Below are 14543 nucleotides of genomic sequence, written 5' to 3'. Positions count from 1 at the left end.
AGGATGAGAGACATGTCAATAACAATCTGTCATTCAAATTCTGCTACGTTAACCTCTGCATCCTGCAAACCCAACAAGTGCTTCTTTCCTTATAGTGCCATTTATGAAGGTAAGTGATTGGCAAATACAAGCAAGGATAAATAAAATATCTGCTTCAATGCTGGAAGTTGAAAGCAAAACCTTTGTTTTACAGGAATCAATAGCAACTACAATTACTTCACCGGGATCAAGATCATACTTAGGAGTTTCTGTTTTCCATTCTCATACCCACAGAACACCTGTTGGTGCTCTTCCTTAAAACAGTTTTCTACCAAGACTAGTGCAAAACAAGTAGGCATGTTAGATTTTGCATTTTTAACCATTTGACTAAAAAAGAAATATTCATCCTTTTATACAGGGGATACAAGAGGTCAGTTAAGTTCAGTAAATGAAGCGCACACACCATGCAATGAAAGCAATGGTAGCTGCATCCTACCTTCCACAGTTTTCAAAATTTTTTGAACTGAGTCAACAATGAATCAGAACATTTTTATTGTCAAAAATACATGATGATACCCACTAAAAATGCGGAACAAGTTGGTGATGTTCCCACATTTGTTTTAACACTATAGTATAAATCAGCATCATGTAAAAGGGTAATCAGACAACAGAACTGACAGCAGTGTTTTACAGTACTCCATAAATCTTGTGACTGAACAGAAAATGACAGAACAGCACTGAGAGCAATGTTTGCTTTCCAGCTCTGCAGTCGAGATCCAGCAAACGACTGAGGAACTCACAAGACACCAATGAAATTAATGCATCAAAACCTGAAGTTGTGAAAAGCTTCAAGATCAAAAAGCTTCCATAAAGCCTCATTATAACCTCAGTGGTATTTGGACAGTTTCTGACCTTTAAAGATCCCTAATTGCTTAATGGAGAATAATTTCAATTTTGGCAATGTCAAGCAATTTACAGCTGAACTCATCTGCCAGGCAAAGAGTCACCTGAAGGATTTCATCCAGCAAGCATTTCCAGAGGCAGCCTAATATGCAACTAGTGATATTGTGTCTCTCACAAACTACTGTATCACTCACCACTTCTGTGCCACATTTGGTGAGAGACCATGGGACACTGTTAGCACAAACAATACAACCATCCTCTGATTCAAATATTGAAGCCATGGTAGAAAAGTAAAGCATGATCTAAATTAGAGTTCTTTCAAAATGTGGTGCCTTCAAGAAAGGGTCCCTGGGCCAAATCTGGATTCCATCAGTAGACAGAAAAATAAAAACAATTTACTGCAGTGTAAATAAAAACAATTTACTTACTGTGCTTAAGGCCTTTACAAAAACTGACCTTGAACTGTGCAAATTTTAAGTACTGATGTTACAGATACACAAGCTAGGACCATAAAATCTGACACTTGGATTAATTTTTTTTGCTGTGAGAGCCTGCAGCACTGCTATCGCCATGGCTGGGGATGAACTAAGGAAACACAGTGTATTTTAACGTATCATCAGAACATGTGTGAGAGGCAAAGAAAAGTAAAGAGAGAGAGACAGAAAGAAATTAAGAAAGAAAAAAGTGCCTTACCTCACTTTTAAATTGCCTTGCTGTGGTTGTCCATCATAAATTGACAAAATATCAAAATCTTCCTCAAGGGCAAAAGTATGAAATGACAATTGTATCCTATTACGCTCTCCTGTGATAATGATCCACGTGCAGTTGGCATAATTTGGATAACCATGAGGAAATCCAGGGCTTTCTATAGTACCATTCGGTCCCTGTACTAAGCCTCCACAGTTCTGACCTGAAAAAGAAGAAAGAAAAATATACTTTTTTTTTTTTCTCCCCCAGTATATATTCTTACATGAGTATACCTATATGTAAACTTAATTTTTTATTTTTTCTAGATTTCAAACACCATATAAAACTGCATTTATATGATTAGTCTCTCTGGATTCACAACTCTCATAGTTGGATTTTCTGAGACACCTACCATCTTTTTATGCAGTGAATCATTATTTGAGGTTCTGTAGTATTAACGGTGTATGGCTTATTCACCTAAATGTGACATTTCAGCATTAGTTTTGCTGCCATAAATTCAATAGACTGACAGTTTTAGTGGTAGAGAGTGTTCAGAGCTTTTTGGCAAATGCCATTTATAAAGTTTTTATATAAACACTAAAGTATTAGAGTTTCTGCTGTTCTGAAACCTACTTTCAATATGAGGAGCAAAATGTAAACACATTTATTAAGCATTGCGTTGCAACTAACATCAAGATTTTTATACTTTGATGACACAGCAAACTTTCTGTGGTATAACATTTGTAATGCCATATGTATTGTGATCAGGACAGTGTTAATTTTTTTTCTAATTTTTGTTAGGATTCTTTAAAAATCTCACTGAGGGTTTTAGTCAGCAGGTATTTGTGTCTGGTTTGTACATCCTACAGACTTTGTGAGGGTATGATACCTCATTAACAGGAAGTCCTCAGTAAGAAACCTTGATTTACAGTGCACACTCTTGATAGTTTCTCACTTGATTTTGCTAATCCCCCACACAACAGTTGTACTGACTCAGAGTTGGAGAGAAGCGTTAATGAAATATTTGAACAGAGAAAAGTTTAAGGACATTCTGTGCACTGTACTGCTTGGATTATTATAGGCATTTTAAGCACTTAAGAACAAGTATAATCCCAGTATTTTACTGTTACATCTAAACCAGAAAAATATTTCAGACTGCAATTTTATTTTTAACTTCCCAGCAGTGAGTTTCTACAACTGAATCTTCAGAGAAGTGCTGTCAAATTCTTGTGGGAGGTTTCTAAATCTTAAAGGAACGGATTTAATAAAAGGGATTTGCTGCTACAACTGAGGAACTAATAGGGAATAATTTTTTACTAAATATCAAATATAACAAAAACTCTAATGAAGAGACAAAAAAGCTATGGGGATTCAGGAGGCCTTTAAAGTAAGAAGCCTTCTCTACTGTATCTACCATTTGATTCACGTTGCTTTAATAAGACATTGTTATTTTTAAACATTTGTTAAGAAGGAATCTATTGCACCATGAACTTAACATGAATATTTCAGCTATGTAGCGTTCACTATAATTTATCAGCATTCTTGCAGATGCTTTGCATTGTATTCCTCTTCCTTCCACCACAGGGGGAAATGTCATACAAGGTCACAAGCAATTTAAAATAATTTAATTACTACAGAATTAATGTTCTGAAAACAGAAAAAAAATATAGTGACAGCCTACCACCCTGTTACTCTAACCAGCTACTTCTTGTTTCCAACATCCAGAAACTGGTTTATGTAAGTCAAGTATCTGCTTCAAGCCATGCTGCACAGTAGCCTTCCTACCACCCTAGTGTGAAAGGGTTGCTTTGAAAGAGGAGCGCAAATTAGCAATTCATCTAAAATCTGTCAAAGACAGAACCACCTTTCAGAAGCAGAAATTTGTAATTCTCGATTGTAAGGAACGTAATACACCATATGTAACTGCATATGTAGATGCAGTATGTTAACTACATTTTTGACTTCCAGGGAGACAAACAAATTACCTCCCCAGTCTCTTAGGGAACCCTACAGCTGGCTTAAGGTAAAACTGAATATTGCTGGGGTAGTAAGTGAACCCTCCAAGCCCCCACATGGCCATGGCTAGCGATTTCTTTGCAGAGACACTTGCTACCTACTCGTAGAGGTTTCGGCAACTGCCAGTGATTGCTCCCAGTTTTATTACTTAAGGTGTTTTGTACTCCTTACGGTAGGTACAGATTATTGTGCATTATTATTTTGGAAAATAAACAAAATGAACGGTAAATAGGTAGACAATGTATTACCACTCTTTAACTTAAGCATTTCTTACCACCCAGAGACCTTTCTTTCTCCAGTTTGCTTTTGCTCTCCTGTATATATACTCCTCCAGTTCCAAAACTATTCATACACTGTTCGCTTTGTACCCATGAAACATGAGGCAAAGAAGAATCATAAAGAAAAATGATTACTGTGAAATGTTATTTAAGTTTGCTCTTGACTTTATACACCTGTATATAAATATATACTTATTTACTTAGTATTCATTAAAAACCCCAATAAAAGTCCTAAAAGAAATTTAATAGACTGTTAACTCCCAGCAATCTCATTGCTGCACACTGACAACTGCAAAGAGAATTTTGCTTCTGAACTAAATACTACTCAAAGAGACTTTAGGAGCTATACAGACCCAGAAAACACACATCCTTCTAGGTCTGTCCCTGCCTGGTTAAGACATAAGCATGTTAACAGAGCAGAATGTAGGAAATAAAGGTCAGCTGCTATCTGTATAATATCCCTCAAGAAAATGCAATTTCTGACTGCAGAGACACCACAGACCAGTAAGATGACACCAATGAGACTATTTTGTTTCTTATGGGTGTCTAAGTAGAAGAAAGCATCAACAAAGTAAAGAAACTGAACATATCAAGAGGAAAATATTAAAAGAATATCAGCAGAGGTTAAGTAGTTCTGCTGAGCTGAATGTAGACTGAAGATGACTGAATACACCCCAAAAAGGTCTACCCTTATAATTCACTTTAGCTCTGGCCCTTGTGTCAAATAACAAAATAAATATTTCTATTTTTCACAAGATGTGCAGTCATTGACTGAGCACTTGGCTAGAGCTTTCACAGATTTTAAATCCTCCCTCCTGCACAGCAAATTCTGATGCACACCTCTCATGTCCCTGGAGTACCTCATGCCTGCAATTATGACTCGTCTTTCTCATGTATGTGCAAATTAGAGGAACTTTGTTACTGCAGTAAGTGTTAACCACAACTTCCATGCCTTTGAGAGGCAAAGCACATGACAGCAACAGTTTCATCAATATGAATGATAGGACGAAGATGTGTTATATATATACATAGAATATAAAAGAATTCATCTTGAACTACAAGAGGAAACTACAGATTTAAATTGTTGCTGCCATCAGTTGAGAGAGGAGAGCAGTACAGAGCAGTAAGACAGGAACAGGTGGCTTGCACATCATATTTCAATCACAGTTTTTTCCTTTCTCTTGTGTTTTCATATGCATCCTTCATGTTTTCACCTCCGTTGAGCTCCACTTAATCTCCCAGCACTTCCTACCTGCTCCGAGGCTGCAGGTCCCGCAGCCCCTGCCATCAGCTGACCATGAGCTGCACCAGGCCTTCATCACTTCTTTCTCATTAATATATCCAGAAGTCATCTTCTGACTGTCTTACTATCCAATAAAACTGTTATTTCCAAAAGTAACTTCAGTCAAGAAGGGAAATGTCAAATGGCCAGGGAAGCAAAGGCACTATTCTATGAGGACTGTTTTAAACAGCATGTAGCTACTTCAATTATCCTTTAAAAATCAATTATTAAGTAAACCTCACACCACCATTATGAAGCACTTTCCAAGGAATTAATCAAATCAGAAAATACTGTGATCCTTTTAATTTAGGTATCACTGAAAATTTATTCCCAACTGCAATCCACCACCTTTCCTGGCACACCTGAAGCACACCCTGGCCAGCAGTGACAGCACAGAGATCTCACAAAGTGGAGGGCTGCCCTGCACTGAAGTCTACTTACTGTGCCCACCACCACCTTCAAGCATCAGGGAGAACCGGTGCCACAGAGCTTCAGCACTTCAGATATTTAAACACACCAAAGTCAGTCCTAGAGCAACGTGAAATGCGAAAAGTGTACATTTACTCATTAAGATTTTGTAAAACCCAGGCAAAAATAGTTCAGTTCAAGAGAATTAATGAGAAATTGTTGAAAATTATTTGATCTGAAATAATTAACACCTGGAGGCCAGTGACAAGGGAGACCCCAGCAAGTGACACCCTGTGCCAGCCCCAAGTGGGACCAGGGCCAGAGTCTGCCTGCAGTAATAGCATGGGAGCCAGCACGGGTGGGCGAGTGAGTGTTGGTAAACATCTGGACAGATGAGGTGGTGAGCAGGGGATGTGGAGAGGAAGACAGGAGGGTTTCTACAAGAATGAGACCCTGGGGTTACTACTGTAGCCCAGGGAAATTGTGGTCAGCTTTCTGGGTGGGTGAGTGGGTGGGAGGAACACAGCTCCCCTAGGCCAGAGACGAGAAACCAAATGAGGCCACTGGTGCTGCCTGAGCTCACAAAAATGTGAGCATGTCTGACTCTCTTAATCCATGGAGCTCGCTGTATACATATGCATGTGGTGTACTCCTGCGCTCTGTGTGCCTGCAGCTACTGAGAAAAGCTGCTCAGCCTTGTCACTGCCCACACATGGGAAAGAGGTGGGGCAGCTTCACCTTTGTTAGCTGCTGGATTCAACCCTTCCAAACACTATGAATTGCCTCTAAATGAATAAATATTCTATAGCTTGGCGCTAAAGCTAAAAATAGAGAAAAAATAGCAGCTAAATTGCAAAATCTAGATGGACTTCTAAATACAGATTTATTCAAACCTTGCAGTTTTTGGCAGTGACCAGTCTACGGCCCTCATGGAGTCCATCTCACATGTGATGCTTGAATGCATGTAATAAACTCAAATTCTGGTGCAGACATTCACAAGGTGTCTGGAACTTCATCAATCTATAAAACTTTTTAAATTCAGTCCTTCTAGCCACAGGATATATATTCATTGATTGGGCTGATGAAAAAGAAAAGCTAGTGTTTTTAAAGTCTCAGATTAGGAATCTAAGAGTCAGGCAATAGCTTTGTGCACCATTTCCTATGTGTTATTAAGCCTTTATCCAGCACCCAAGTGAAACTAAATTATTCTGAAGGTTAAAGATTAATGTAACTATTCAGCAAGAAATTCTGAATCAAATTCTGCCATAATGCCAGCTTTGCTGTGTACCAGAGCAAAACATCTTAATTGCTGGTATATGAAAGTTTTTATTTTAATGAAGTTCTCAATGCTGAAATGCATATTATACATCAGCTGGATTACACTGCCATTACAAATTGAGAAAAAGATATTTCATGTTCTCTATTCAATACTGGATTGCCCAAAAAGACCAATAAATCAGTATTCATACAAGTTAATGGGGAAATAAAATGCTGGAAAATATGTCTCTTTGCTGGAAATACTTTTTTTAAAAAAAAAAGTCTTTTAAGACTTTAAAAATATCCAGTCTATAACTATCAATTCAGATGCCACTAGTTAGTAGAGGCACAAAATCATAATCATTCTCTCAAGGCTACAGCTTGACAGTGCTTCCTTTTGACAAAGCAGTAAGTTCCTAATTAAAAGCAACTAGATTATATGAAGTCGGTTTATCCTTTTCCCTCAAAACCAATTATTTTATCCCAGTAAAGCAAAGATCTTCACATTCTCTTTCTTCTTCCTTTGAATTTACTACAGTTGTTCTTAAGATTCATCAAAATGAAGGAAAGTAAAGGCATTAAAGAAAGGAAAGCAATGCAAGTTGTATACCAGATTTGAAATATGTAGCAGGTGGTGTTGAAAAAGTTCTTTTCTAGTTCTATGTTTTAAAATGCTGAGCTAAAGGCAGATTTAGTGTACCCTTTAAAACAAGACTATTCTTCATAGATGTAAACTTATTCTGCAGATGGTAATCACTGAGGACTGATTGGATTTTATTTTTCTACTTTCATAAGATAAAATAAAATAAATTGAGACTTTAGGTAAACATCACTACTACTGTTACAGTTGCTTAGCAACAGCTGGTAGAATGAGAGAGTATTGTATAGCCCAGGTAAACAAAAGGAAAGTGCTGATTCCATTGTTTGTGAAATACTGAAACAATAATCCACATTCTCTTCTTAGCTTCACTGTTATAGGAGTAACTCAACAGTAGGCAAACTACTCTGAGGACTTCCCTTCTTCTGTTCTGCCAGACTCGTGCAATACACAGGATAACTGTCTGTGCCAAATCTAATCACTTCAGCATTGTCACTTTGACTTTCATTTTTTATTGATGCCACTCTCACAGACCACTTCACTGACAACCTTGCTCACATGTCAGGATCTTACCGCAGGGTTTTTTATTATCATTTTTGTCACCAGATGCCTACATGATGAGGTTGAGAAGTGTACCGCAGTTCAAGCAGTTTGTGTTTAAACATTTTGGAGGAGGAATTTTAGCTATAACATTAAAAATTATACTTTATGGATCTACTGCAAGAAACAGTAAAACATTCTTCTGGATAGGTGTCCATACAGATAATTGTGCTTCTGATTTAGATTTGAATTTTATATCAGAATCAGAATATTGGCACTACTGTCCTATGTAATGCATATATAAGAAAGAAGAAAGAAAAATTAATAATGTAACATGGCAAACAGTATTTCAGCATTAGCAAAGTTAAATATAATCAAAACATAGGTAGAGGGACAACACATGCATGCATAAACACAAATTTCATTGGGCTTTTGATGTTAATAAATTTACGCACACAAAACATATGACAATCTATGACATTCATTAACAATACCAGAGTAGGAATGATACAACAGACACAAAGCCCCACAAGATTATAAAATCAAAATACAGTTGTGTGAGACATTCGTGAATGGAACTGAAATGATGTGTCCTAATAATCTTAACCACAGGAAATTTAGTACCTTATGTTTTGTATCTTACTGATATGTTTGTACAGTGCTAAAGTAATTTCTGATTTTAATGGGGCAACAGGATGGAATGGAGGGTGATGCAACTGCTGTGCCTGAGTCCTGATGTCAGTAGCTGACATTTATTTACAGTAATATTCAGAATGAAAGACAATGCTGTCATTGGTCACAGCTAGTACAGCTTCATGAGAGGAAAGTCCTGCTCATAAACCCTGATTTCCTTTTATGACAAGTTAACCCACCTAGGTCATCAAGGGAAGCCATTTGATGTAATCTTTTTGGATTTCAGTAAAGCTTTTGATACTGTCTCTCACAGGATCCTTCCGGACAGCACACAGTGGGATAAACACATCCTGTGGTGGGTGAGCAACTGGCTCACAGGTTGAGCACAGAGGGTAACAGTGAATGAGGTAACATCAGACTGGTGACCTCTCACTGGTGGGGTTCCACAGTGGGGTTCTTGGGCCCTCTGCTCTTCAGCATCTTCATAAATGACTTGGACACAGGACTGGAAGGGATACTGATCAAATTTGCAGATGATAACAAAATTCAGAAGAGCTCTTGATTCCCTTAAGGGCAGGGAGGCCCTAAAGAGAGACCTTGGCAAATTAGAGGACTGGGCCATCCCCAACCCTATGAAGCTTTACCATGGAAAGTGATGGATTCTGCATCCAGATGTACATACAGACTGGGGAATGAGGTGCTGGAAAGCAGTGGCAGGAAGTGGGCCTGGGGGGCCTGGTTGATGGTAAATTGAATATGAGTCAGCAGTGTCCTGGCACACACACAAGTGTGTCCTGGGGGCCGTCAGGCAAAGTCAGACACCAGTCGGTCGAGGGAGGAAATAGTCCCACTCTGCTCTGCACTGGGGCAGCCTCACCTTGTAAGAAAGATACTAAGTTAAGAGCGTCCAAAGGAGGGCAACAAAGATGGTGAAGGGCCTGGAGGGCAAGCCATATGAGGAGTGGCTGAGGTCACTTGGTTTGTTCAGTCTGGAGGAGACTGAGTGGAAAACTCACTGCAGTCTGTAACTTTCTCATGAGGGGAAGAGATGGGGCAGGCACTGATCTCTTCTCTGTGGTGACCAGTGACAGGATCTGAGGGTATGGCCTGAAGTTGTGTCAGGGGAGGTTTAGGTTGGATATTGGAAAAAAGTTCTTTACCCAGAGAGTGGTTGGTCACCAGAACAGGCTCCCCAGGGAAGTGGCTAGAGCACCAAGCTGAGAGAGTTCGAGATGCATTTGGACAATGCCCTCAGGCACATGGTGTGGCTATTGGGGATGGTCCTGTGCAGGGCCAGGATTTGAACCCAATGATCCTTGTGGGTCCCTTCCAATTCAGAATATTCTGTGGTTCTGTGATCTTGCAGCATCAATAACATATACAATTGCATGAGTAACTATAGCTCTGATTTAGCATTGTTCTGAATCCTTTGGCCTTATCTACACAAATTCATAATGTTGCCAAAATGCTGTCAGGATTATTTGGTGCCCCAAGCTCATAGTGGAGCAAATGAATATAGATTAAGATGCATTGTCATAAGATTGTGGTAACTTTCATTTCTGACATATGAAATAGAATGTTTCAGTATAATGTTTTCCATTGCATAAATCTCAAGCAATTATTTATAATTTTTATGTGTTCCATTGTGTATATCTCAAGCAATTATTTAGACTTTGTAATGTTGTGAACTGTAAGAAAAATGCAATCAGCATGAGCTATGAGGTACAGCTGATGAAAAAAATACTTTATAATAGTGTAATAATAGTTTATGTATTTACTAATTAAACACCTTCAGCCCATGCACATGATTCAGAAATGTTATAGAAATAAAAGTTTAGACAATTAATCAAATTCAAATAAATCAAGAGACTTAGATGAGAGTACAAACTGGAACTGTAAAGAAAGAGGATGTTTATGATGTTGCATACTTAAATGATTTCTCCTAGGAATACAACATTCAAATTATATACTACACAATTGTTTCTTATAGAATTATGGTGGATACTGTTTTGAAACATGAATCTGAAAAAATCACCCAAATATTCAATTATTTATGCAAAGTAAAGCACATGAAATTGAAGAAACTGAACTCACTTCAGACCTTTTCATCCAGTCTGTGCCCTCACATACTGTCTGTGCATAACAACACACAAGCGCTATTTCAGAGACTAGTCCTGAACTCAATTGCTCAAAGTGACTTTTAATCCTTGGTTAAAGTATATTTGAAATATGCAGAAGAGATCTACCCTCTGCTGGAATATTACAAGCAATACCTTATTATTTTCATTGTATGTGAAATCCTGTACAGAAAAATGCTGTCTGCATCACTGACTCATCCTCAGGAAACCATGTGACTGACAGGAAATGGAGAGCCAGAAGCAGCACGGCAAGTAGATGATATTCATGTTGGCACTGTTAAAGCTGGTTGTGCCAGGGTGGGTGAAATGTAGGCTGATCAGACATGTCAGGGCTGTGGCTGTGGTGCAGAATTGCCTTCAGACCTGTGAGCTGTTCTGATATTCATAGTCATTGTTTCCAATAAATCACATGGATATGGGCTTTTCTAGGACATTTTTAATTTACCATTCACAGGAGATATCTTTGTGGCTCTTCCTTCATAAGTATAAAAATACAATATTGTGGGTTCTTTCTCTAGGACTAAAAGTACTGGGTTTGATGCTTGTGATAATCAAGAGATCTAACTTCAGCTAAAATATCTGATGCTGGGGGATGATCCTGAGATTCTAGCCTTTCTGAACAGTAATGCAATGTATCTGACTATTGAAGTGTTCAGGACTGTGATTGTACTCCCACTGAAGGCAATGATAGGGGCTCTACAGACCTCCGTGACAGAAGTACATACAGGATCAGATTACTTAAATATCTGCCTTTCTTCTAGGAGACAAAAATCCAAGTGGGAAACTACTGGTATGGCTCAACAGAAGTGGACATGCCTTTGGGAGATTGCATAGGGCCTTCAACAACAGCAGGATAAGAATCTAAAATGTTAGCTTTCACTCATGTTACATCAGATTGCATTATGTCATGCTGTCTTACATCTCATCTGACAGGCACATTTGTGTTACAAAACATAAAAAGACAGAGAAAACAGCAGTGATTTGAAAACAACATGTTTATGTTAGCTGAGGTGACTAGTCAATTAGCAGTTATGATAAAACCAGCTCTAACCAGTTTAAGAAGATTCTTGTCCCTAACCATAAACAGCCTTGTCAACTCCACAATTTTTAGACAAGTAACTATAAATCATTAATTCAATGCACATTGTACTAGTTATTAAACTACAGCTGAATGATTTACTCTGAAATTCTGGAAGTGTTCACTTCTATCATCCCCTTAGCACACTTGAATCCCATTTTACCATACTATGTACAACTTTCCTTATTCAGGGAGGAAGTATGTGAAAAACACTGAACATACAGCTTCTGTGGCAAAAACTTTAAAATTAAATTGTCCACAGTGGCTTGCTGGACAGACAGACAAATGCTGTTTCATGTTTCAGCTATAATCCTGCAACTATAACATGTTCTTTGTGTCATTACAACATAGACTTGAAGCTGTATAAGTCAACGTATGGTTGTGAGCTGCAGTCATCCAGACCATATAAATGATGTTCTTACAATTTCACAGAAAAATCTGAAGTATTAGTGTACTTTGAAAACAAATTTAAGATTCAGAACACTGTATAGCTTATAAACAAAATCTGGTCATAAAAGACCACATTTATTACAAATAAAACTATTACAAAGTTAAGCAATATTGTTTGTGATTCTTGTCATTTGATATAACAGGTTTCCATGATTACATTTATAAAGTTTTGATTCTGTAGGCTATTAAAACAACTAGAGCCAGCAAAAAGAACATCAAAGGTCACATATAAAAGTACAGCCACATTACAATCATAGCACTTGGAGAACATGAAATACCCCCCCAAAACACTTCCCAAATCTCCTTTTGGTGCTATTCCTAAAAGAAAATATCTTCATCAAACAGATTTATTATTAAATACCTTTGATTTATCTTAGCATTGACCTCTTTAAGCCAACTGCCTTTGTATCACACTACAGATTTTCAGTTGATACAAGCTGGTGTGTCTTCACAAACTATATCACATCAGATCAACTGCAACACTAGTTGAATTTCCAACACATAAAATGATTCTACCATCCACCTTTCTTCTTTCCTTCCTTCCTACCTTCCTTTCTTCAGTTTTCAAATACTTATTTGATAACAGCATTTTATTATTTACTCTTGAATCTGATCTTCTTAATGATATTCAAGTAATTACTTTGATATTTCTATGCTTCTGAGGCAAAGTACTGTATACATAATTATTAATCAAAGAAAGTGCAAGGAAGAGGTCTGACTGTTTAATGCATTTGTTAAATATTTTTCTGGGTTATATGGTTGTTTATTTTGCACACATAGCAGTGGTTTCAAGCAACATATTAGAACTCAGGAGAACAACTGTGAAGTAGCTGGAGTGTTGTATTAATGTGCTCATAAAAGTATGAGAGTCAAAAAGTGAAGGGAATGTTTAAAATTGTTAGAGGAAACAAACAGAACTGTCTCTAAGCTCTGCATAAACTCTAATCTGCACTCTGTGCAAGTTCAAACCCTCACTCTTATCGGGAAAGGTGTAGATAAGACATGTAAGAATGACTGAAAGTATGAAATAGCTTCTGTACCAGGAGACTAAACACACTGATTTGCTAGCCTGCAAAAGAGACTGCTGTGGGAGACATCCAAAGCATCACAGGGGTAAGAAAAAGTGTTCTTCTGTCCTGTTTTTCCTTCCTCTGTTTTCATTACTCAAAACTCTCCTTCTGCTATCAAAAGAAGATATATTTTCACCTAGTGCCTAAATAAACAGTGGAGCTCATGTCAACACAAAAGCAACTAGACTGTAGCAAAAGGGAAATTAGCAAGAGAAAAAAAAATCATCAGAGCATTATAAAAGGAAAGATAAACCTCTGGCTTAGCAAGTCTCCCAGGTGCACACAGAAGAAAGAAGGTGTACCTTGGAAAATATGCTTACATTTTTCTTATGGTTTTTCTACATATCTGCTATTAGCCAATGGCATATATGACACCAGGTTTGATGGACTTTGGTCAGATCTCCTATGCTCTTCATATTACTCTCCTGGAGGTATCACTGAGGAGCGAATACCTCCAAGCATCTAAGGTTATCCAAGTCAGATTTTGAAGAACATCCCCAATGAATAGGTTTTATGTTTTAACACTGTTGTCCTCTTCTTCATTAAAAGATACTAACAAGTTGCACATTATTACGGAGAATATCAGCCATTCTTAGACTTTGATATTATTGCCTTCATGGAAAATATTTACAGAGCTAACACATGTCGGTTCCTCTTTCTTTGTGAGATCTGTCTTTGCAAGACCTTTCTTTGCCTTTTTTTGCCAATTAAAAAGAAGTATTATTAATAGCTAGACTGATCAAAGTCATAGTAGCTGATCAATATTAATAGCAAGAGTAGCTATTACTGAATGTCTTAAACTGCATATTTGTAATAAAGAGGATTTTCCAACTTCCCATGAAGCATTCATACTATGTGAGTTTTGGCAGACCTAATATTTGCATAAAACATTTTCATTATTGCTTGTCCCATCAGGAAGCAAATGAAAGGACTACACGTGGATTAGACTACCACCATGACACTATAATAAACAATAATTTATGATGAAGAAACCCTTTTTGTTCAGTAAGAAATAATAGTTTCTAAGAATATAACAGTTTGGTCCTTCATTTTCACAGACTCTGTTCACTAAACAGCATCTAATAGTTTGCAACAGCATGCCTAATTTGTACTGACTCTTTCAAGTATGCCACCTTGATACATTTGCAAACACTACGAATTGTAGAATGACCTTTGAAATTTCTTTTAGGATTTTGGCATTCACATTTACTGGACTAGCTGGACTA

The 14543-nt window shown here is 37.6% G+C and overlaps 1 protein-coding gene across 3 annotated transcripts in view; it reads right to left on the bottom strand.

The window, feature by feature from the left end:
• CSMD1 (CUB and Sushi multiple domains 1) overlaps positions 1-14543 on the bottom strand; it is a 1108336-nt gene that overhangs the window by 892676 nt on the left and 201117 nt on the right. For all 3 annotated transcript variants that reach the window (XR_007628921.1, XM_050315426.1, XM_050315427.1), the window contains exon 2: positions 1576-1792. Coding sequence is in view for 2 of the 3 variants with exons in the window: in XM_050315426.1 (XP_050171383.1) it covers positions 1576-1792 (217 nt within the window). In the remaining variant the exon portion in view is untranslated. The remainder of the gene's footprint in view (positions 1-1575; positions 1793-14543) is intronic.

Source organism: Myiozetetes cayanensis, unplaced genomic scaffold (assembly GCF_022539395.1).
Source record: "Myiozetetes cayanensis isolate MyiCay16 unplaced genomic scaffold, myiCay2020 scf2-11, whole genome shotgun sequence".
Classification (NCBI taxonomy): Eukaryota; Metazoa; Chordata; class Aves; order Passeriformes; family Tyrannidae; genus Myiozetetes; species Myiozetetes cayanensis.
The sequence above is the reverse complement of the archived record's forward strand: the minus strand, read 5'-3'. Positions and strand labels throughout refer to the sequence as shown.